Source organism: Acinonyx jubatus, chromosome E1 (genome assembly GCF_027475565.1).
Source record: "Acinonyx jubatus isolate Ajub_Pintada_27869175 chromosome E1, VMU_Ajub_asm_v1.0, whole genome shotgun sequence".
NCBI classification, from domain to species: domain Eukaryota; kingdom Metazoa; phylum Chordata; class Mammalia; order Carnivora; family Felidae; genus Acinonyx; species Acinonyx jubatus.
Genome location: NC_069397.1, coordinates 15420721 through 15444277, shown reverse-complemented (window position 1 = coordinate 15444277; position 23557 = coordinate 15420721). Strand labels below are relative to the sequence as shown.

At 48.9% G+C, this 23557-nt stretch overlaps 3 protein-coding genes across 7 annotated transcripts; 1 reads left to right on the top strand and 2 right to left on the bottom strand.

The window, feature by feature from the left end:
* Positions 1-2113: 2113 nt before the first annotated feature.
* LOC106976816 (diazepam-binding inhibitor-like 5) lies at positions 2114-3404 on the bottom strand. 3 transcript variants are annotated; one of them, XM_027034616.2, is made up of 2 exons: positions 3249-3404; positions 2114-2562 (listed from the first exon to the last, which is right to left on the bottom strand). In XM_027034616.2, exon 2 carries the CDS (start codon positions 2510-2512, stop codon positions 2249-2251), a length of 264 nt encoding a protein of 87 aa, XP_026890417.1. In that variant the 5' UTR covers positions 2513-2562; positions 3249-3404; the 3' UTR covers positions 2114-2248. The 3 variants fall into 3 exon arrangements, with proteins under 3 accessions (XP_026890417.1, XP_053067472.1, XP_053067471.1); XM_053211497.1 differs by having other exon boundaries at positions 3318-3335; XM_053211496.1 differs by lacking the exon at positions 3249-3404 and adding an exon at positions 3067-3197.
* GEMIN4 (gem nuclear organelle associated protein 4) lies at positions 3031-9782 on the top strand. Its single transcript, XM_015074279.3, has 2 exons — positions 3031-3531; positions 6421-9782. The coding sequence occupies exons 1-2, from the start codon at positions 3522-3524 to the stop codon at positions 9585-9587; spliced, it is 3177 nt and encodes a 1058-aa protein (XP_014929765.2). The 5' UTR covers positions 3031-3521; the 3' UTR covers positions 9588-9782.
* A 1055-nt stretch (positions 9783-10837) lies between these two features.
* On the bottom strand, positions 10838-18146 carry TLCD3A (TLC domain containing 3A). Of its 3 annotated transcripts, XM_027034613.2 has the most exons (5): positions 17875-18105; positions 17364-17447; positions 14207-14411; positions 12943-13038; positions 10838-12496 (listed from the first exon to the last, which is right to left on the bottom strand). In XM_027034613.2, the coding sequence occupies exons 1-5, from the start codon at positions 17994-17996 to the stop codon at positions 12227-12229; spliced, it is 777 nt and encodes a 258-aa protein (XP_026890414.1). In that variant the 5' UTR covers positions 17997-18105; the 3' UTR covers positions 10838-12226. The 3 variants fall into 3 exon arrangements, with proteins under 3 accessions (XP_026890414.1, XP_026890415.1, XP_026890416.1); XM_027034614.2 differs by lacking the exon at positions 17364-17447 and having other exon boundaries at positions 17875-18106; XM_027034615.2 differs by lacking the exons at positions 10838-12496; positions 14207-14411 and having other exon boundaries at positions 12981-13038; positions 17875-18146.
* Positions 18147-23557: the final 5411 nt, after the last annotated feature.

Sequence of the window (23557 nt, the reverse complement as noted above, 5' to 3'; positions counted from 1 at the left end):
ATACAAATATACTTATGTTCTCCCATTCCTCCAAAAATTTTAGCACACTGTGTACATACTTTTTTTTTGTTTTGTTTTGAGAAAGTACATGCGTGCGTGCACCAGCAGGGGAGGGGCAGAGAGAGAGATTCTCTCTCTTTTTTTTTAAATTTTATTTTAGGGAGAGAGGGAGTGCAGGCAAGTGGGGAGAGGGGCAGAGGGTGGGGGAGAGAGAGAGAGAGAGAGAGAGAGAATCTTAAGCAGGCTCCTAGCTCAGTGCAGAGCCTGACACAGGGATGATCCCACAACACTACAGTCATGGCCTGAGCCAAATTCAAGAGTTGGACATTGAACTGACTGAGCCATCCAGATGCCCCACTTTTTTTTTTTTTAATAATGCATCTTATGGTTTTTTTCTACAGTCCTAACTATGGTGTATTTTTATTTTATCAGGTTTTATATAATGATTTACAGAATGGTATGGCTATACCTACAACTCCTGAGTTTATACCATATTTTGGAGCAAGATACTCTTTTTTTTTTCTTTTTTTTTTTTAAGTTTGTTTAGTTTTGAGAGAGAGAGAGAGCAGGGGAGGTTCAGAGAGAGAGAGAGAGAAAGAGAATCCCAAGCAGGCTCTGCACTGTCAGCCCAGAGCCCGATGTGGGGTTCAAACTCACATGTGAGATCATGATCTGAGCTGAAATCAAGAGTTGGAAGCTTAACCCACTGAGCCACCCAGATGCCCCTCCATTATTATTTTTAAGTAATTCACATTTAATGTGAATCAGGGTCCTAAAAGCATCAAAATGTGCTTATAATATCCTCCAAAGAAGAGAGGACAGCACAACTATTGTACAACTATAAACTATTTGCCCAGTTTATAGTTACAATAGTTCTTTAGTCACAGACACCACTGGTGTCCTGGGGACACTTTATTCTCAAGTAATATATGTACTTAGTCTATAGCCACTTCCTGTAAATACATGAGCAGAAGATCCTAAAGATCTTTGGTTTCCTTTGTCCTCCGAAGTCTTTATGGTTGTTGCTTCTATTGTTTAAGGGTCCTTCATGAACTGGAGCTGACCTGATGTCATGATCTGTGAAAATAGTTTTTGAGGAAAAGTATTGGGAAGTTCCATGCCACAGCAGAGCTTTTTCTCTGAAATGTCTTTAGTAATAGCAGTCCATATCCCAGTGCACTTTTTGTCCATCGATGCCTCTGTGATAATCAACACTAAGGAGTGGAAGCTGAGCTCAGGCACTTTGGCCTTTGCATGGGTCAAGGGGTGGGTTGTCTTTCTGAAACAAATTCGGGGGCGCCTGGGTGGCTTAGTTGAGTGTCCAACTTTGGCTCAGGTCATGGTCTCACGGTTCTTGAATTTGAGCCCCGCATCAGGCTGTCAACCCAGAGCCCGCTTGGGATCCTCTGTCCCCCACCCTCTGCCCGTCCCCTGCTTGTGCTTGCACTCTCTCACTACCAAAAATAAACAAACATAAACAAATAAATAAACTCATTTACATGTACACATCTTGTCCTACCGACATGCAAGCAGAAAGCAGGGTTAACTACAGACTAATCCCAAGGAAATTTTGGTTGCATTCAGAGGCTGGGATTTTGAAACCATCTGCTTCGGTGTTTCTCATCTGCTATGTTGTCATGCATCAATTACGACACTAAATGTTTGACTTCCCTCAAATAATTAACTTCATCAGGCCTATGTTCCAGTGGGGCTTTGGGAAGTAGGACTTGACTTGAGCTTTTTGGAAGACAAAGACCCTTTCCCCTCAGTAATGTTGGGTTAGTAGTGAACAGACAACCCTGAAGAGAGAGAGGCCTCAGCCTCCTCCTTCCTTCTCCTTTCCCCTGAGAGGCCTAGCCTCTGGAGAATGGTCTTTGTGACTGACCTCAAATCTTGGGCAATTTCCATAGCATGATTCTTCCCCCAACTCCTCTACTCCTGCCAAATATCTATCTGGGAATAGGAAGGCTGGTAGCTCTTAGAATCCTACATGAAGCCAGTTTTGATGGAACTTTCCCTAGTGGAGAGGCTGTTTTCATATATTTTGGACACCTCCCCAGGATTCTCCCAGTCACTTTGAGTGTAATCACCTGTCAGCTAACAGTCACTCTCATGCAGTTTAAGTGATTTATTGAGGTCTCTCAGCTACAGTTGTTATGGCTTCATGACATTTCAGCCATCAGACTTTTAAGAAGCCCTTTTCCCTACCAGAGGAGCCATGCCACTTCATTCTGTTTGGCACTCCTCCTTATCCGCTGTCATTTTTCTTCAGTTCTTCCACTTTGGCAACATAGATCCTCATGGCATCCGTCTTGGACATCCCTTTGTTCTCGTTCCATGCCTCCCACTTGGCCTTGGCTTTCACATCTGTGGCAGGTGGGGCAGGGATGTTGCAGTCGCCCTGGGTGGCCTGTTTGTAGAAGCTGTACACCAACAGTTTCTCCTGATCACTCACAGGTCCCTTCAACTGCTTGACAGCAGCGCAGGCCATCTCAAACTCGACTTGGCACATTGGGGGAACTGAGGCCGGGTCCCTGTGTCTTTTCTAGGTGACAGTTGGCACTGGAGGATGGAGGATGGAGAGTTAGAAACACTGGAGGCTAGTAATTACGTCTCGGAAGAGTGAAAGGGAGCAAAGGAGACGGTAATGTTTGAGAACACGAGAGGTCCATGTGTGTCTTCCCAGTGAGAAGTCCAATGTGTTTTTATAAAGTTCAGATTGCAAACTGAGGCTCATTGGATTGGATCTCCCCTCCTATTGCTCTGGCTGGCAAAATGCATTTTCTGGGGAGGGTAACCAGTAACATTTCACAGGCATCTATTATGATGCCAGAAAATTTAGGATGCTATGCTGCTGCTATGAGAAGAAGGCACTCTGGGGAGCGGGGGGAGGGCGGGTTGTGCGTTTGGGGGGGTTGGGCAGATGGTCTTGAGTGAGACCAGGCAGACCCGCTAGGGGCGAAGACGCCTCTGAGTGGCACATCTGTGCTGGTTAATGGGCAGCCAGGAGGAGGGCGTTCAGTGCGGGTAATCCCGGGGGTTACTGTATGAGAGCGAAAGCGGAACCTGGGATGGAGCTAGTGGGTAGGAGCCACTGGGACTCAGAAGGCTGGGCTGTGCAGGGGCTGAACACAAGCGGTGTTGAGCGCGCGGGCAAAGGGAGCTGTAGAGCCCAGGGGCCAGTGACCGGACGGACGTTTGGGGGCGGGGCGGGGCACGCAGGGCGGAAACGAAGTGCGAGTTCTTGCCTGTTGGCTGGTTGGAAGCCTCGGGCTGGTAGGGGGCGATGTGGGCCGGGCTGCCTGGGCGCCGCTGACCTGTCGGTGAGGACCGCGCATGCGCGCGGAGCGGCGGGAGGATCGCGACCGACCGCGCGGAGCCGGGGCTGAGATTGTGGGCGGGGGCTGAGGCGCGCGGCCCATTGTCCCGCCCCCCGGAACTGCCCATTGTGCCGTGGCGCCTGCGCTGCGCTCGCGGCCTCGCGGGGGAGGGGCGGCCTCACGGCCGCTGGCGTCGCCGCCATGGACCTAGGTGGGTGTCTCTGGTGCCGGTCCTCGGCCCTCCTGGTCCGCGTCCCGAGACGGGGGACGAGGGCGGTGCTGAGCGGGTCCGGGCTAAGGGAGACCTCCGGGCTGGGGAGGGTTTTGGAGGGCGGGGTAATCCTTGGGAGGCCGGGGGTCGGGAGGCCGGGATCTAACCCCGGCCCGGCAGCTCCTTGGCCGGCATCTTGCTCCCTCCGGACGCCTTTCCACGTGAAGGGCGAAGCGGATGTGAAGTTAGATTTTCCTGAAGGTGGACAGGCAGGGTTTGTGCACGTGCTTTGGAAAATTCCCGCCTCAGAAGACGCCCGGGGGAATCCCGGATACCCCGACAGTCTCATTTATTGAATGGCTACCGAGTTGTTGAGCAAGCGTTTTACGCTCTTGAGGTCCTCATAGATATAACGGGGACGATGATAATGTATCCACCACACAGTTTGGGGGCCTTTGGATTGAGAGCACGTGTATACAGTGTCTGGTACGGTGCCTTGTGCACAGCTAACGTTCATGCGACCAGCAGCTGTGGGGAGGGCCGCAGCAACCGAGGGGCACTTTTGAACTTCTGTGCCTTTGATTCAGAATCCTCACAGGCAGGGTCTGCGGGAAGGGAGGGGAGAGCTAGTATAAATCGGTGGCTCCTTGTCCAGCCTCCCACCCTGCTAGCCATGCTCTTACGGAGATAAGACCAGGAGGCCGTTCTGAGAGAGCTGGGGTGAGGCACCCCTAGATGTGCCAGTAGAAATGTAGTCCTATCCCCAGTTAGCTCTTCAGTGGTGGAACAGGAGAGAGTTTGGAGCCCTGCAGCTGTGGTGATTTCTGTCCCGGCCCCATTACGCTGTAGTAGAGACATTCTGAGCAAATTCTTCCTGAATCTCAGTGTTCCCATCGCTACAGCAGAAATGGTCAGCAGGTTGATTTGAAGATTCAAAAAGATCTCGCACAGTGCCTGACACGGAGTAAACACTTAATAAACATAGGGAGGGAGTTACAAGCACCAGTTAACCAGGAGTAATAAAAATACTTAGGATTTAACCAGCTGTTAACCGATAGCTCCTGGGACTTAACTCCTTCAGGTAGCACAGTGACCATACCATCTCTGGAAAGTGGGTATTGGGGGCCAAACATTTTGGCTGAACTGATTGTGCAATAAAATTAAATGTACAGATTCATGGGGAGCATATTTTGGGGTCCTGGGAGACCAACCTGAACCAAAAAAAGTGGGGGGGGAAGGGGCAGAATCCCCAGTGAGACCCCTCAGGCAACCTGATCTTCCCTGGGAGTCTGCCTTGGCCACTGGGGGTCCAGGTGAATTGCCTTCACCAGTTGGTTGGATAATCCTTTGCCTTTAGCTGCTCCCTTAAAGTCGAAGGGCAGGACCTTTTTAAATCTGAATCAAGGCTCTCACTTGCTGGCTTCTTGGCCTGTATAAATGGGAAAGATGGGTCCTTGGAGGCATGAGGGAATGAGGAAGGGGTGGCATCTCCATGCCCTGGGAAAGGCGAGAGAAGCCAGGAATACTCAATAGTGAGTAGTGTTTGTACTCTATTTTGTTTCCGGGCCGGAAGAAGCTTACTTGAGGAAGACCTATGTCCTTTCCTATTATTGAGCTGGGGAAGGCAAAGAGTAGTGACAAGGTTCTGGTCCTGCCAACAATGGAAAGATTTGGGGGGAATCAACGTTTATTGAGCACTTACCAGGCTCTTTGTAGCCAGATGCTTACTGTAGCTATATCTTATTTAACGCTCAGCAGCTCTGGGAGATGGAATCGGGAGCTAACAGCAACCACCTCTGCCAAGGGCTTAGCTAATATTATCGCTTGTTCCTCACAGTCCTAATAGGAAGTCTCTATTTTCCCCACATACACAGAAGGGAAGCTCAGAGAAGAAATCTAAGATTGCACTGCTTTTAAATGGTTGAGCTAGGATTTAAAGCTGTGTCTAATTAAACATCCCAAAATGCCTTCCTTGAGAAGTCTGTTGATTCATGGCTCACTGGAGGAAGAACTTTTCTTTCTTAATCTAGCATTTTTTTGTGTCGACCTCTCGGTTTCTACCAGAGAACCAGCGCCTTCAGTAGCTTGTTCTGGTTTGACAGAAAGAGCTATGGGGTAAACTGTTTCCCTGAAAGGCAGAACATTTGAAATCTGTTTGCAAGACAAGGCTGTAAGGGAAAGGAAGGACGGCAAGGCTTGTCTGATTGCTTTTATGCCCACAGCCCTGGCCTGTGCCCCTCTTAGGCTATATCATTACTTAGAGGCTCAATTGTCACATTCCACACTACTCACGTGGTGGCCCCTGCAGTTTGGTACTGCTGTGATATCTCTCTCTCTCAGCCTTCCCCCCCACATCCTCTGCTGGCCCATCCTGTGCTGGAGGGCCTAGCCCTTCCCTTTTCACATGCTTTTCCTGCAGGATCTCATTTACTTTGTTCATTCCATTGATTCCCCTCTGGGTGGATATCTCCCTGAGCTACATTTCAGGATGGACTCTCCTCCTGGGTGTCAACCCCACCTTTCCATTGCTGGAGGATGTTTCTACCTTAATGTTCTACCTCAAACTCCAAATAACCCAAACTGAACAGTGGGTTCCTCCAAAACTGTTCTGATTCTTCTTTGTTCCTCCAGTGATGCCCATTGTCTTCCCAATCCAGGCTAGAGAGTATGGGAGTCCTTTTTTATTCCTCAGGCAAGTCCTTTTGACTCCAGCTCTGCAGCAGCTCTTGGAACTATCCCTTCTTCCCAGTCTCACTGAACCCTTCTCATGTCCAACTCTGATAATGACAACCAGCCTATGCTAACTGATGTCTCTTTGCCTCTAACTCCTTCTAATTATTTTAAATATTTTTCACCACATTCTGTCTTGTTCGGTTTCTCTCTGTGCAGGACCCTTGAATATCTGCGAGGAAATGACTATTCTTCATGGAGGCTTCTTGCTCGCTGAGCAGCTGTTCCACCCCAAGGCACTGGCAGAATTAACAAAGTCTGACTGGGAGCATGTTGGGCGGCCCATTGTGGAGGCCCTAAGGGAGATCTCCTCCACCACGGCACATTCCCAGCCCTTTGCCTGGAAGAAGAAAGCTCTGATCATCATCTGGGCCAAGGTTCTTCAGCCCTACCCTGTCACCCCTTCTGACACTGACACTCGGTGGCAGGAAGATGTGTTCTTCTCAGTAGTCAACATGATCCCTACCATCAATCACACAGTGCTTTTTGAGCTGCTCAAGTCTCTGGAAGCTTCTGGACTCTTTATCCAGCTCCTGATGGCCCTGCCCACCACTATCTGCCGTGCAGAACTAGAGCACTTTTTGGAGCACATGTCTGTTGACACTTCTTCAAAGGATGTGGCCTTTTTCCTCAGTGTCTGGTGGGAAATGATAAAGCACAAAGGCAATCAGCAGGACCCCCTGCTCTCCCAGTTTAGAACAATGGCCCATAAGTACTTGTCCTCTTCAGATGAGTTCTCCCATCCTCCAAAGAGGTTTAAGTCAGACCCAGATGTGTGTCCTACTATGCCCCTATTGGCCATGCTGCTCACTGGGTTGAAACAAATCCAAAATCGAATCCTGTGCCCCGGGATGAAGTGCTATGCGCTAGCCAACTTGGCTGACATGCTGACGGTGTTTGCACTAATGGCGGACGACCCCCAGGAAGTGTCTGCAACTGTGTATCTGGACAAACTGGCCGCGGTGATCTCTGTGTGGAATTTGGACACCCAGAACCCGTATCACCAACAGGCACTGGCCGAGAAGGTAAAGGAAGCAGAACGGGACATCAGCCTGACTTCCCTGGCCAAGCTTCCAAGCGACACAGTTTTCATCGGGTTGGAGTTCATGTGCAGCCTGCTGCGAGAATGGGGGGAGGAGCTGCAGACCGTGCTCAACAGCAGCCAGGGGACAAGTTATGACAGCTACCGGCTGTGTGATAGTCTGACTTCCTTCAGCCAGAACTTGAAGCTCTACCTGGATTCCACCAGCTTGTCTAAGGAGGAGGGGCAGGTGGTCTCTGAGCTGGCAGAGTGTGTAGGGGACTTCCTAAAGAAAACAAACAGGGTGCTGAAGAACAAGGGCTTCGAGAAGGACATCACTGCCTCGATCGCCATGGCCATCATCGACCAGAAGATGGACCGGCATACGGAAATGTGCTACATTTTTGCTTCTGAGAAGAAGTGGGCTTTCTCAGATGAGTGGCTAGCCTGCCTGGTAAATAACCAGGCTCTCTTCCAAGAGCCGGACTTGTTGTTAAAGCTGTTGCAAACGGTGATGGAAGTCACCGTGACAGACAGAGCCATCCCTGAATCTCAGATCAAACAAGTGATCAGCCTGATCCTGGAATGTTATGCAGACCTCTCACTGCCAGACAAAAATAAAGTCCTATCAGGCACCCTGCGCTCCTGGGGGCGAAAGGGTCTGTCTGAGAAGTTGGCTTACTTGGACGGGTTTCAGGAAGACCTCAATACAACTTTTAACCAGCTGGCACAGAGTGCCTCTGAACAGGGCTTAGCTAAAGCTGTAGCTTCTGTGGCTCGCCTGGTAATTCTGTACCCAGAGATCACGGTGAAGAAAATGTGCAGCATGGCTGTGGTCAATCTTGGCACTCACAAGTTCCTGGCTCAGATTCTCACTGCCTTCCCTGCCCTTAGGTTCATGGAAGAGCACAGTCCAAATCCACCCACCAATTTTGTGGTGTCATGCCTCAAAGAAACCGTCTGGAGAAAGTTCTCTACACCCAAGGAAGAAAAGCAATTTTTGGAGCTCCTGAGCTGTCTCATGACTCCTGTGAAGCCCCAGGGTATCCCAGTTGCTGCTCTTCTTGAGCCAGATGAAGTGCTAAAAGAGTTCGTCCTGCCCTTCTTGATGCTAGATGTCAAAGGGGTGGACCTCAGTTTGAAGATCTTCATCCAGACTCTCCAAGCAAATGCATCTTTAGAGGGATACTGGCTGCAGACCTGTTCTCCGTTCCCTCTCATCTTCAGCTTGTGCCAGCTGCTGGATTGCTTCAGCAAATACTGGCAGCTCCCCAAAGAGAAGCGGTGCCTCTCTTTGGATGGGAAGGATTTGGTGATCCATATCCTGGAGATCCTCTGTGAGATTGTATTGGCTAATGCTGAGACCTTCTCCCCGGACACATGGATCAAGTCCCAGTCTTGGCTCCACCGGAAGCTGGAACAGCTCGATTGGACAGTGCGCTTGAGAATGAAGAACCTCTTTGAGGGCCACTTCAAGTGTGAGGTGCCGGCCACACTTTTTGAGATCTGTAAGCTTTCTGAGGACGAGTGGACCTCCCAGGCCCACCCTGGGTACGGGCCAGGCACAGGGCTTCTTGCCTGGATGGAGTGCTGCCACCTCTCCAGCAGCATCTCTGAGCAGATGCTTTCCCTCTTGGTGGTAGATGTGGGCAACCCTGAGGAGGTCAGATTGTTCAGCAAGGGTTTTCTGGTGGCCCTGGTACAAGTCATGCCTTGGTGCAGCCCCCAGGAGTGGCAGTACCTTTACCAGTTGACCAGGAGACTATTGGAGAAACAGCTCCTACATGTCCCTTATAGCCTGGAATATATTCAGTTTGTTCCTCTGCTCAACCTGAAGCCCTTTGCCCAGGAGCTCCAACTCTCTGTACTCTTTCTGAGAGCCTTCCAGTTTCTCTGCAGCCAGAGTTGTCGTAATTGGCTTCCTATGGAAGGCTGGAGCCATGTGGTCAGACTTCTCTGTAACAGTCTGACCAACCTCCTGGACTCCGTTAGGTTGATACAGTCAGTTGGCCCTTGGGCTCAAGGACAAGAACAGGACCTGACCCAGGAAACCCTGTTTTTTTATACCCAGGTATTCTGTCATGTTCTGCACATCATGGCCATGGTCCACCAAGAGGTGTGTGAACCTCTCTATGTCTTGGCCTTGGAAATCCTCACCTGCTACGAAACCCTGAGCAAGGCCAACCCTTCTGTTAGTTCCTTGCTCCAGAAGGTAAATGAGCAGCGTTTCTTAAAGTCCATCGCCGAGAACATTAGCCCTGAGGAGCGGCGCCAAACCCTGCTGCAGAAGATCAGCAACTTCTGACCTTTGTAGATCAGAAAACAGCTGGGCCCTCAACATGGGTGGGGTCTCTAGGGGTCAAGCTGAGAAACATAAACTTTTCAGTTATGTGAAATTGTACACAAGCTAAGAAGGTATATGGCAGTAACTATAAAGAAAATAGTTTCTTAGATGTTTATAACGTACAAATTATAAAATTCTCTTCTGAGTTTTATCCTGTCTCTTGAGTCTTTCTCGTCAATAGTCTAGGCTTAGAGATTCCCTGACATTGGGCTCAGCTGGAGTCTTAAAGATCAAGGCAAGGTGGGAGGAACTTGCTCATAACTGGACCTACCCACCCTAGAATTTGGCAAATGAGTCCAAAGGTGAAATCACCCAAGTGGAAAAATTACCAGGTATGTTCTTTTGCACTGAAACCCCTTTCCAGAGTCATTTCGTGCTACCTTGGAAAGGGCAACAAGGAAAACCACTCCCTTCTGCCAGCAAGTGGCTGTGTGATTTGTGTGCCCAAACAGCCTGCACCACTGTAAAAGAACGTTGGACCAAGAAAATTAAACGTCAGGGGGTAGACTACTAACCTTAAGAAAATGGGTGACTTTGGAATTGGCGTACGGTCTTAACTCCATTCAGTGGACCCAGGAGGGGCTGTGTGAAACCAGGTCTGGTAAACACAGCAGAGATGGGTATAAAGGATGGGTACAGTTATCTTCTGCCTAGGGTAAGTTGTCATGGTTTTGAAGAGTGGGAGCAGGCAGTGGTGTGTGCAGAAGCATAAAGATGCAAATTTAACATGTCTGGGTATATCCCAGAACTATGAGAACTGGTTGGTGAGACGTTTAATTTGGGAGGTAGGGAAAGGAAAAGGATATGCCCCGTCATCTTCCTGTGCATACCTTCACTCAAAATGGGGCATTATTCTGGTTCCTGCCCCCACCTTAAGTGGGTTGGCTTAGTGGCCTACATTTGGTTTTCAACCCTCCAATTCCTCTAATTGGTACTTACATAGGAAGGGAAGAAAGCGCCAAAAGTTACCTGATCAATATGCTTGAACTCTAGGACCCTACCATGTATTCTTGGAACCCCAGAAACGTTAGAGTAAGGTATGAACTAGGCCCTCCTAGACACTGACAGCATGACCACACCCCCAACACCCCCACTTCTTCCAGGTGCATGGATGGGCCGGAAACCATAGCACACAACAGTGAGTCCAGTCAGGTCACAGGATGGGTCTGAAAAGAAGTCAGTATTGATGTATTTCACAAATGAGAAGAAGCTGGGAAATATTAGTGCAATTTAATCACCACAGGGGTGATTTATAAAGATACACCGATAATAAAAATGGTAAAAAAAAAAAAAATTAACAGCATTTTAGGTTTTTTAAATGGCACCCATTAAAGACTGAAACAGTCAAAATTTGAGACACCGTTACATACCCAGTACTTTAAAAGTTCATGGACAACAATGAATTAAAAGGCACTTTAAAAACATCTAGATTTTTACTACCACTTGAAAAAACGCTTCATGGTAGCAGTTTCTAAAAACCATCCTAGTTGATAAGGAACGATTAGTACTGGCACCAGAGGATTCTATTTGCAAGTGGCGGGTGAAGGAGTCAGTCCACAGGATGTATTTTGGCCAGCGCTGTCTTGCGCCCTTGCTCTCCAGCCTTCTGTGGCAAAGTGGCCGTACGCTCATGTAGGAACAGGCTTTGGGACACAGGCTCTGGTTTATCAGGCAGCCTAGATGAGACATCTCATGGTCTGGAATACAGAAGCCTGTTTCCATGTCATATGGAAAGGGCAGTGTCAAAGCAGGGTTACCCAGTAAAGAGCTTGATAGGCACCGTTCGCTTTACCCCTATCGTAACAACGGCATCCTGTGCATGTGGATATGGGGAAAGCTGGGCCTGAGGGAACGTGCTAAAAAAGGAACAGCATCTGTGACTTTACAACAAGCTCACATGTTTGACACTGGTCTTCCCAAGGCAGCCTACGAAGGCGCTGATCTATCGGCCTCTGCCTACTCAAGTGCTGTAGGTTCCCTTCCCCACCTCTTACCCTGCTGCCAGTGAGACTTCTGAATGGAAGTCAGTGGACACAAGAATTCAGTGTTGGCAAATGGATGACAGGATGAGGCACGGGACCAATGGGTTATCTAGTAAGTGGTAAAAAACTACCTACACACAGTGAATTTCCCAGGCCAACATCACAAGAACTGACGTGAAGAACCAAGTCTTGCTTCTGCTGGCCCGGTATGTGTGGATACTGCCCTGAGTGGTTGGAAAGGTGGGTAGCCACCAATATTAGGGCCAGGTGGGTGCCCAAACACTTACCACCCTAGTCTACCTGTCTCCATACCCCATGCTTCTACCTCCCAGAACCTTTGAGCTAAGACCCAAGGAAGGATCCTTGGGCTTGCATTGAAACCACCTTGCTACCAGTGGAAATCTGACAGAAGCCAATAGTTACTAAGAAAAAAGTGCTTTTGCAAAAGGGGTAGAAGAGGGAGGTAATATGAATATTCTTTAGAAAACCTCAAATGCCTCTGCTTATCAATACCCCAAGGGCTGAGGCCACCCAGGGCACAATTTGGTCCATAGAATATTGAGTGGAGGAGGCAGCTGGTGTGAGGAGGCACCTCCACTGCCCGACTCCGGAGAGCAATTACCCATCCTTTCGGGCTGGGGGAGCATCAAAGAGCCGTGTTGCCTTTTTGCACAGCAGAGAGAACCAGTAGATCTGGGGAGCGATGAGGAAGCCATTGGCCACGTTGCAGTAGAAAGGGATATTGAATGGCACTTGGAGTAGGCTTAGTCCCTGCTGTTGGCCATAGGACCAGTACATGAAAGGGAAAAGAAGGATCCGACAGCAGAGGAAGGTGGTCAGTGTGAGGATTCCATTCACTTTGTACAGAAGGGTATGCTGCTGCTTTAACTGCAAGAGAAGAGGAAAGGAGAATGCAGAGTCACCAAAAGGCTGTGCCTTCAGGGAACGACTAGCCCAAGCCCCACCGCAGTAAGGGCCAAGCATCTAGTCTTCTGACACTTGTAGAAAAGAGGACTGAATGCCACTGTATTTATGTGTGCATATAGGCTCGTGGTTTTTCCAATACTGATACTGAATTTGGCATAAGCCGCCCAGCCGACAGGCATACGGAAACTGAATTAAAAAAAAAAAAAAATCAACCTGTATCAAATTGGAATCAGAAGTACAATTTCAACCCCATCGGCTCAGAACACCAACTGACCTTTAGGTCTGTTCAGTGGTTTCCTATCCCCACTATTCCTAGCACGAAGGGATTTCTCTAAACCCCACAATCTACCCAGGAAGAGCAGAGTCGGCTTCCTCCGCACAGCTACTGCCGTCTCACTCATACGTGCCTGAATCAGAACTCTGCCCAGCGACACAAATGGAGTGCTCAGTTCTGCCGTGAAGATACAGCCAACAAAGAAGTCGCCAAGGTCTCCCCTAAGCTTCTGCGAAAGGAAAAGGGGAGGGAGGAAAAAAGGGGAAATAAGACATGGAGGTTAAGGAATCACCAGAAGGAAAATTCCAACCAGGGCTATTGAGAAGGGTGACCATGAGAGAGCACGAAGGGAAAGGGAAAGGCTAAATGAGCAAGTACAGGCCCAGTGAATGTGCTGCTGCTTCCACAGCAGTGACGTTTGATGGCCAAATCCCTAAGATCCAGAGGCAGCTTCAGATCAGCTGATTGCATCACACACCAAGCTTTTTCTGAATTTCAATGTCAGCCGGAAGGAACCGTGTAGCCTACTTTTGGGTATCTAACTTTGTCACGCCAAGGGCATTTAGCCAGTTTGAGTCAACAAAATATGTGCCAGACCCTGTGCTGGATGTTAGGGCCCCAGAGCAATCAGGTGAAGCTTCTTGAAGAATGTAACATACTCTACCACTCCTTTTATCTTAAGAAAAACCAGGATAGCGTAGGATAGCAGCTCTGTCACCTCGTACCACTGGGTACAATAAGTAAACTCTTAGGGCCCTGGTTTCTTTATCTATGGTACAGGGCTAATAATACCTAATTATTCTCTAATAACTTCTGATCACAGATAGAAAGCTACAAGCACCTGTCACCTGGTAGGCACTCAAAATTACTAATTTCCTTCCGGCATTCCCATTCTCTTCCTCGTTGGGTGGGTTTTTGTGGGGAAATGGATCCAAGGAGAAATTATGAGGCTCTCTGCTTTGAGAGTGTGCTTTTGTGATCTCAAAATAGTGCATACAGTACTCTCCGGCACTGTTAGAGCAAATGGCCAGTTGACTGAGCTGCTCTCGTTTCTTTAAAACAATTTTTATGTTGCCCTGCGTTGTGTCTTCAATTGTTCTTATATTGTATAAGCTAAAGACAGAACCTTTGACAGAGCCTGGGAGTCACAGAGGGCTGGGGGCTTGCATAAAGAGTAATGTCTGTAAGGAGGATCACAGACATTTCAGATCTTTTTTTTTTTTTTTCCTGCAGGATCTGCCTGGGACGTTTTACTGCTTAAGTAGCTGGCCCAGGAGAGCGGGTGCAGCAGGGAAGGGGAAGGCAAGACATTACTCAGAGGCAACAGTCAAGAGAGCCAGTTTAACAGGAGAAAATGAGTGACTGAGTCTGCTGGTGGCTGTGCTGGAAGGCCATACCTGTGCCACTGGCACAAGGACAAACAGAATGACCGCATGGTGCGTGATCATGAGACGGTTTTTACTTAGGAAGCTCTGAAAAGTGGTGAGGGACTGTCTGCGGCTCTGGTCTCCAGTTCGGTACCATTCACAGAGGTACATGGCGTAGGAGTCATAGATCATGTATGGAATCAAGAACCAGACGTACTCCCGGGCAAGCCAGTGCCTAAAAGAAAGCATATGAACGGTCCGTGAAATAACTATGGATCTCAATTATGAAAGCTCAAAACCGACCTCTTCTCAAACACATCCCCTTCAACTTCGTACCTGATTGTTTCCTATTCCAAATACTTTACAGTGGAGACACTGACAGTGATAAGGTGAGTGAAAAATTTTCTCTGAGTGACAGGGAAAATTCCTAAGTGTCAAAAGCAGAAAACCAGGATCCACTCAGGACCACGGAGCCAGCTGTCACTATTTCTCTGACTTAGCTACTCATTTCTAATGGGCTTTCTGGCACTTTTTGATATAAGTTAACTTTGATACCGATATCTCTACAAATGATTCAGTAGCCTCACCAAGAAACTGGTTTGAAGGTAGGTGTCCCAAATGCCAAATCAAATATTTCCCGTTTGACTTCACTTAGTTGCTCAATAGCTGGGAGTTTCCTCTTGCATCTGCTTGCAACCCCACTGTAGGGAGTTTCTGGGAGCTACCCTGACCATTTTTTTTAGAATTCTATGGCTAATCCCAATTGCACTCATTAAGAAAAATACGTCTGGAAATGAGCCCAGAGCCCAAGGACTTACCTTACAGCAGTCAGACACCAGAAGAGAAGCTGGGACAAAAGACAGTGTTCCCATTTACTTGTCCAAAGGGGCTGAATCAACATTTGCAGAATCTAAATGACTGTGTATCACTGCCCCAGAGCAGATTAGAAGTCTCTAATTTCTACACTTTTGTTCCCAAATGATAAATAATCATTCTATAGGTAATGTGAAAAAAAAAACCAACATAGAAATCATATGCTATGCTGAGAAGGAACAGCTTCACTCAGCAGATTTTTACTGTGCACCTGTCAGGTAGAAGTAATTTAGTTTTCTGGTTCTCAACCTGAATTCAGAATCACCTGCAGTGCTTGCTGAGGACTCTGTTTTTAAGATGATCTAGGTACCTCTAGAACATCCTTAGGCAGGAGTTCCTGAGTGGTTCAGCTGGTTAAGCATCTGACACTTGATTTTAGCTCAGGTCATGATCTCATAGTTCTTGAGATAGAGCCCCGCCTTGGGCTCTGCTGACAGTGCAGAGCCTGCCTGGGATTCTCTCTCCTCCTCTCTCTCTCTGCCCCTACCCACCCAGCCACCCACCCCCCCGACTTGCATGCTTTCTCTGTCTCTCCCTCAAAATAATAATAATAACCTTTAAAAAAATCTTCACGCATACATGTAAAGGTGGAGGGCACAGAAATGTGTCTATCTCTACTGTGTGATCAGAGAATCTAAGGCATAAAGAGACACAAAAGGAGGAAACGGAAAACCAAACTCAGGTGTGCGACCAGGATCAAGCCACTAAACATGTGGAGCTTCTGAGGGGAGACACCACGCTACAGAACGGGCAATTAATGGCGTACCAGTATCTTCTGAAATGCTTAGTGGCTACTCGCTGCTTGCCCTCATATCAGCTCAGGATAATGCTGTGGAGTCACGTCTGTCAGTTTAATCTTTGCAAAGGAGGCTGGTTTCAAGTTGGATGTGACAAACTGGGGGCAGTGAGGGAACTTGTTGCATGATCAGAAAATGGCCAAAGAGTTGATCTGGCTAACATGCTGTGGTCAGTTGAAAGTTCTGGTGACTGATTGGATGAGATCCAACACAGATCGGATGGGTTTCATCTTCTATCTAGCTGACCCATTCTTATTCTTTGCTCTTCTGAACTCTTTCCTCTTCCTGCAACTCAATAAGAAACTATTTCACCCATTGAACTATGAGACAGGCAGGGCATTGAGCCCCAAAGCGGGAAAGAAGTGACTTGGATCCAGATTCCTTTGTGTCCCCACACTCCAGGGTGGTTCAGCTTCCACCACAGGGACCCACACCCTCAGGTTAGCCCCCGACACCTCAAAAATGGCCAAAGAGAATAAAAACGGAACCTGGCCAAGCTAATGCTGTCAGCCTGTGGTATATGCAGTCAAGGCCACTTGACCTATCTTCTGTCTGCATAGCCCATAATTCCTTGCAGATAGCCGGTTTCGTCTGCAAAAGAGGCACAGGAAGAAAAGCGCAAAAGCTACAGGGCAGCACTAATCCAAGGAAGATCCGGAGGCTAAGTCTGCAGGCCACAGTGAGGTGGACGCTGCACTCCGGCTCCCATCAAGTTCAGTCTCGACAGGTGAAAAGCAGGGCACTTTGCAGAGTCAACATGAGAAAGGGACTAGAAGAGGCTCTGAGATTTTCCCAGCGTGTTTCATTATCACTCTTTAGGAGAAAGTAAGAGGGGTTCTGGGAACTCAGATGGAAAAAAATGGTTTTTTTAGAAAAACGGGGGAGGGAGGCACAATTGCTGAGATCTAAACACTGTACAAAGTAGACCACTCTGGTCTTTATGATTTTCTTCACTAGAGGCACCTTTCCTGACCTGTCTCTGGACTGAGTTCTGATTGGCGTACAAGTCAGTTTTCTGAAAACACTAGAAGCCTCTTCATTGCCTTCAGCAAATCCAGAGGAACCACGGAGCCGCCCTTGTAAAGACAGGGTTGGTGGATTCATTCCTTTCCACCGAGGGGGCTCTCTGCTACCCACACTGGACATACGTTGGCCAGTGAAGCTCCAGAGTAGGACCCTAGTGAAATCACTGAAAAGAACCAAAAGCTAATGTTCCGCTTCCGAGTAATTCTCACACTTAACGTATCTCACAAAGTACTTGGGTCAGTGGCCCACCTTCAGACCTAGACCCGTCATTCACTAGTGTATCTTGGGCTTACTTTCTCCCAAGTGGGCGAGGCCGAAAGACGTACGGAGAGGAAGAGGCACTAATTATGGTGCCCCAGCTTTCCCATCAATCGGCTCCCCAACAGCACGTGCTGATAAAGAACTAGCGCCTGAGAGCCACTCGAATAAGGACACTTCCACAAAGTTCGGCGCTGTCACTGGTGCTGCTTTCACCTGGCGCTGGATGTTACCTGTCCGTGATCACGTCGTTACAGGAGCGGATGATGACGATCCCCGACCCGGTGGCCAACACAGCCTGCACTGAAGAAACCAGTCTAACGTGCGGCAGAAAAGAAAAAAAAAAAAAATAGAAAAAGTCCGGTCCAGGAGACAGCACAAAGCCCAAGCCTTCAACCTGCCTCTCGCGCAGGCGGCCCGGGCGCCAAGGGGGTGAGGGAGAGGGTACTGCCGCCGCCGCCGCGCTCCCCGACCCCCGAGCAGCAGCTTCCCGCCCCGTCCCGCCCCGCGTGGGCGCCCTCCAGCCGGCTCCCTCTCCCTCCCGGGGGGACGCCCGCGGTCTTCCGAGAGCTCCGGCCAGCGCCCCGGAGGGGCAAGGCACCGGGGAGGCAGCCCCCTCGCTTCCTGTCGCCCCCCTTTTCCGCCCTCGGCGCGGCGCAGGGGGCGGGCGCTGGCGGGTCGGGGCGCCGGGCACAGCCCGCGCGCGGCCGGGGTGGGGCGGACGGCGCCCGGCCTCGCCCGTACCTGGTGGTGATCATCACGCAGTCGCTGTCGGTCCAGGCGGGCCGCGCGCGGCGCAGCCCCCAGGTGCACAGTGCGAAGAGCCCCGGGAAGAAGAGCGAGCCGCAGGCCAGCGTCAGCAGCATGGGTGCTCGGGGGTCGGTCGCCGCGCTCGGCGCCTCGGCGTGGCTCAGGTCGGCTCGGCGCGGCTCCCGACTGGCGCGGCCCGCCCGCCCGTTTCCACCCTCCGCCCTCCGCCGCCGCCGCCCCCGCCCCCGGCCCGGCCCCGGCCCCGGCCCGCCGCGACTCCGGCAGCCGCCGGGCGCTGGCCCCGAGCCCGCGGCGCCACTCTCCGCGTGACCAGGCCGGCGGCCGCGATAGGCGCGGGCCGGCCGGCCGGGGCGGGGTCTCCCCGCCGCCGCCCCTGGGCCCGGAGGCTTCCCCCGGGTTCCCCCGGCCGGCGGGCGAGCTGCGGCCCGGTGAGCTCCGAGGTTGCCGACGCTGCGCCCCGAACCGGCGGTGTGGAGCGTTCGCCGCCGCCTCCGGAGCGGCCGCGGGGCCCAGGCAGTGGTGGGATGGGCCGAGGCTCTCGGGGCTTCTGTTCCGTCACCGCGGACGCGTCCCCCTCCCTCCCAGACCGGCGCGACCGACGAAACGCCTCGCACCTGCCCTCAGTCCTCCTCTGCTCCCCGGCCCCAGGCAGAGGGTGCGGGCTGGGGGAGGCCGCGAGAAATTCAGGTACGAAGGTGCCTTCGGTCGAGACCCCACTCCCATCCCCAGGGTTGGGGAGCCCTCCGGGCCGGGGCATCTCTCTTTGGCGGAAGGAAGGAGAGGACCGGTGAGCTTGTGGCCATCTGCCTGCCCGGCTTATCTGCCAGGCACTTTCGCGTCCAAATAGGAGTCTTAAGGAAAAGATCTCTCTGCAGGCCAAACATGGCTTTTCCACGTCCTGCCGCTGCTGCATTTCCTCCGGGGCGGGAGGGCGGGGGGGGGGGGGGTCGCTCCTAAAAGCATTAAATCCCCCTACAGAAGCCAGCAGATCCTCTCAATCTTAGTGAGGCGGAATACCATGTCTGCACACCTTCTGTGGTTCTGCGGTGCTGCCTCTTGCCTGTGGGTCAAGATACTCTCCAGTTTCGGTGACTGTTTTGTTGTTGTTGTTGACAATGTTTTCTTATTTTAAAGTTCTCCATCCAGGTGCCCTAAACTTGAATGGGTTGGAAACGACTCATTTCCACTCAGCGCCAGTCACGTGGACTGATACAGTAACTTCAACATCACCGGGCTTCTGTCCCTCTTGGGACTTACCAAAGTTTTACTTTGCTTTGATCTCCCTCTTCCGAAGCTGACAAATGTGGGGGGGAAGACAATTCACTTGTGCCTATTGCAATGCAAAGGCTTTGTGGCTCCCTTCCTTCATCAGCATGCAAAATGCTTACAAAAGCCCTGGAGAGGATTCCGAAACGGAGGTGAGGGAGGCTCAGCCTCTCTGGGCCACCGTTTGCTCCTTTGTGAAATGAAAAGGCTGACCTACAAGCTCTTTAAGGCTCCTCCAGTTCTAAATTCTTAAGATTCTATGACTTTTATAAGGTAACAGATGATTTCTGTTAGATGCCAATTAAATTTCTCTAACATGGCAGTTATTGGTACAGAAGCAGATAATAGAGTTAACACAGCTTTTTCATCTTCTTGTGCATTGTTGAAGGATTTGACCAACATTAAGGAAACAGAATACTCAAAGGAAAGTCTGAAATTTCTTCCACTTAGGGCAACATCTCTAACTCCCAAATTCATTGCTGACATACATGGTGAACTGAAAAAGACACTCCAATTTGGTAGCAAGGTATCTGGCAAATACAAAGCTTTCTGTATTTTCACATTTGCATGTGGACAAAGGACAGCTCTCCGTAAACTTTTCATTGTCTCCAGGACAAATGCTTGTGCATCCCATTTTCTGTTCCCTACCTATTTGCTCCAGTCACCTCCAGCTCCAACTTTTCCAGAGAGGGACAAGTGGTTACCATTTCTCCCTGCCTTCTCTCCTTAAAGGGACCAGCGACATGCTCCAAGGATGCTAACACTTTTAAGTGGTGGCAACCAATCTATTCCCTATGCAAGAAGCTGTTTGTACAGCTCTTACGGGGTCTGTGAAATGAAAACAAAACAACAGATGTTTCACATACAGAAAATAGCAACTAAAATCAGTTTCCAACACCATGCTCATCAAGTCACCAGAATTTTAAGCTTGAATCACCAGAAAGCCAACAAGCATAAACATGAGACTTGGCTTTTCAAGCCCTATGGCAAATGATAAAGCCAAATAAAAAGCACCAATCCTTTTCAATACAAACTTCTACTCACTCTTCAAAAGTTTTGAGTCGTGTTTCCTTCACTAGGAAAATTTCTATCTACCTGTTTCTTCCAGGCCTATTTATACATTTTCTTTTTTCTAAAAAAAGTTTTTAATGTTGTATTTACTTTTGAGAGAGAGAGAGGCAGAGTGTGAGTGGGGGAGGGGCAGAGAGAGAGGGAGACACGGAATCTGAAGCAGGCTCCAGGCTCTGAGTTGTCAGCACAGAGCCCAACCTGGGGCTCGAACCTACAGATCGCAAGATCATGACCTCAGCCAAAGTCGGACACTTAACCGACTCAGTCATCCGGGTGCCTCCAATATATATTTCCTTTTCTATACCACTTTTGCATTTGAATAGTGAGCATGTTGTTTTTTCATTTGTATGGATGTTTCCCCACCAAACTTGTTAGCTCTTGGAAATAGAACCATTATCTTTCCATTTTGTTTCCTAAGTTAGGCCTGGCACATTGCCAGTGCCCAAGAAATACTTGATACATTTTAAAGCTAATATTTATTGAATACTTACTATGTGCCAGGCACTCTATCAAACATTTTACAAGCATTATCTCACTGGATCCTCACAAAGAATCTATTATCGTGTGTGTGTGTGTGTATGTGTGCGCACGTGTGCACTCACACGTGCACAAAGTAAGACCCAGAGCAGTGAAAAAACTGCCCAAGTTCACATTGCTGGTGGCAGAGTTGGAGTTTGAACTCATCACCTTCTGCCTTCAAGGTCAGTGTGCTTAATGACTACACTGCCCTCAAACCTGATAAACAAGAAAATAGTTGTCTTTCACAATATAGTTTCTGACTAATAACCACTGTTTCTAATTGTTTGTTCACGAATTAAAACGTGTGGAGTGTAGTTTATGGGCTCTGATGCTGCCGTTATTAACATCATTTTATATTTATACCTTTACAATTTTTCAAATCACTTTCACATATCTCACTTGGTTCTCAAAACAACCCAGTGAAAACAGGAGAACATAGTATTTCATTTTATAGATGAGGAAACTTAAGTGCAGAACGGGAAGCTGACACTCCACCCTATGAAGTAGCAAGGTTCACGGTGGAACGCAGGGTCCTGATTCACGTTCAGGGTGATTTCATGCTGTAGAGTTGGGATTTAAGGAGTTTTTGATTATGCTTCTTAGGTGGGTTTGGAGAGTGAAGCTTGGGTTACTAGAAGCCAAGACAAGACTCATTTACCAAACCAGAATGCCACACCTTGAGTAAGAATTTATAAAGCTCCCAGTTTGGGAGGGCTATGGTGGGATTTCTCTGGTTTCTAACCTCTCTCTCCCATTCCTTTAAACCCCAATCTGGATACCATTAGGGGGCAGGATAGCAGAACTCTCTCCGATTCTGCTCCCTGGTTCCTCTAGCCTTAAATTGAAAATACCATATTTACTTGTAAGAGACTGAGAATACCAGGTGAGTGTCTTTAAGATACGTGATGTGCAGGCTGCTACCCTCCATCAAGGACATTTTCTTCCTATCCAGAAAAATGGACCTAAGGAAAAGCAATTGAGATTCACACATGAAACGTCTTTATTTTGAGCTCCAGAACTGAACTGAAAGAGATCTTTGGAGGTCTCTATCCACCCATCTATTACCAAAATAATAATAATAATAATAACAGAAAATGAAACTCTATTCTGAAAAAAGCCATATTTGCTTAGACCTGCACTTCTTTTCTGTAATAGTGGCATTGGAAGCAGAGACTAAGAAGGACAAAAGGAGAAATAAAATGATGGGAAGAGACGTGGAGAGAAAGATGCAGCACAGGAAGAAAATCTATCGGAAGACTGAGATCGGTACAGCTACAGGGAATAAAGAGGCCAAGATACATCCCCTTTGACTCAGGAAAACAGAGATACAGATCCAGAGATTGGAATTCACAAGTAAACAAAAGGAAGAGGCTGTACGACACAGAGACAGGTAAAAGGAGGTGTACAAAGAGAAAGTGATAGCCCTTTATGGAACATCATTTCCTTTTACACTGGCACCATCAAAAGCCACACTACACTGAAGATATATGGCACAGATAAGGAGGCACCCTGTTCTTAGGACAGAACGTGGCCAAGAGGAAATTAACTGCCTGCCTCTTCTTTTTCCTGCGCTTGTTGGCATTCCATAAGAATACCTGATCAATATGGCTTTGCACTGATACTTTTAGATGTGTTTCCCCTTTAAACGGCGTGCCTCTGGTGGGCAGGCAGGGCCTGTCAGTCCCGAAGGCAGCCAGGACAGATAGCACAGGGGTCAGGATTAGAGGACCTGAGTTCCAGTACTGGCTCTGCTACACCTAAGCTGTGTGACGTGGTGAAAACTACTTAACCTCTCTGTAAAATGTGGGTTCCTTTACCTACCTCCCAGGATGGCTGTGAGAATTAGATGAGAGATTTCAAAAATACAAGTAAACTACATGCCGGGCCCAGGCAAGGGACTATTATTCTTATTTATTTATTTATTTTGAGGGAGACAGAGACAATGCAAGTTGGGGGGTGGGGGCAGGAGAGAGAGAGAGAGAGAGAGAGAGAGAGAGAGAGAATTCCAAGCAGGCTGTCAGCACAGAGCCTGATGTGGGGTTCAAACCTACAAAGCTGTGAGGTCACGACCTGAGCTGAAACCACGAGTTGGATGCTCAACAGACTGAGCCATCCAGGCGCCCCAAGGGACTATTATTCTTTATCTTAGTATCCCCCTAGCACAGTTTCCTGATGTTAAACTTCGCAGTGAGCATCTATGGGGTTGAAGAAGATTTAGGCCTGGCCTTAGCCGGCTTCCAGGCGGCAGCTTCCTCAGTTTTTGTTTTGTTTTGTTTTTTTTTAATATTTATTTATTTTTGAGACAGAGAGAGACAGAGCATGAACAGAGGAGGGTCAGAGAGAGGGGGACACAGGATCCGAAGCAGGCTGCAGGCTCTGAGCTGTCAGCACAGAGCCTGACGCGGGGCTCGAACTCACGGACCGCGAGATCATGACCTGAGGCAAAGTCATCTGACTGAGCCACCTAGGCGCCCCGGCAGCTTTCTCAGTTTTATCCTGCACTGTTTGCAAAAGCAAACTGTGAGTCTACGAGGCACAGTCCCACCCCAAGCACATGGCTTCTACAAACAGTGACCACGGCTGCATACCACAGGGAAGTCTTTGCTCCTGTACACAGCGATAATGATCTCGCTCAACAAAAACCATAATTTACACAAAGAACTGATTATGTAGTACTTGCCTTTGTGTGCTGCTTTATATTTTTAAGGCACTTTCACATATTTCTTTTGCTATAAATGCAAAATTTTGCTTGTTTGCAGATCAGCACACATAACTAAAAGTAGTGTGAATTCTAAACTCT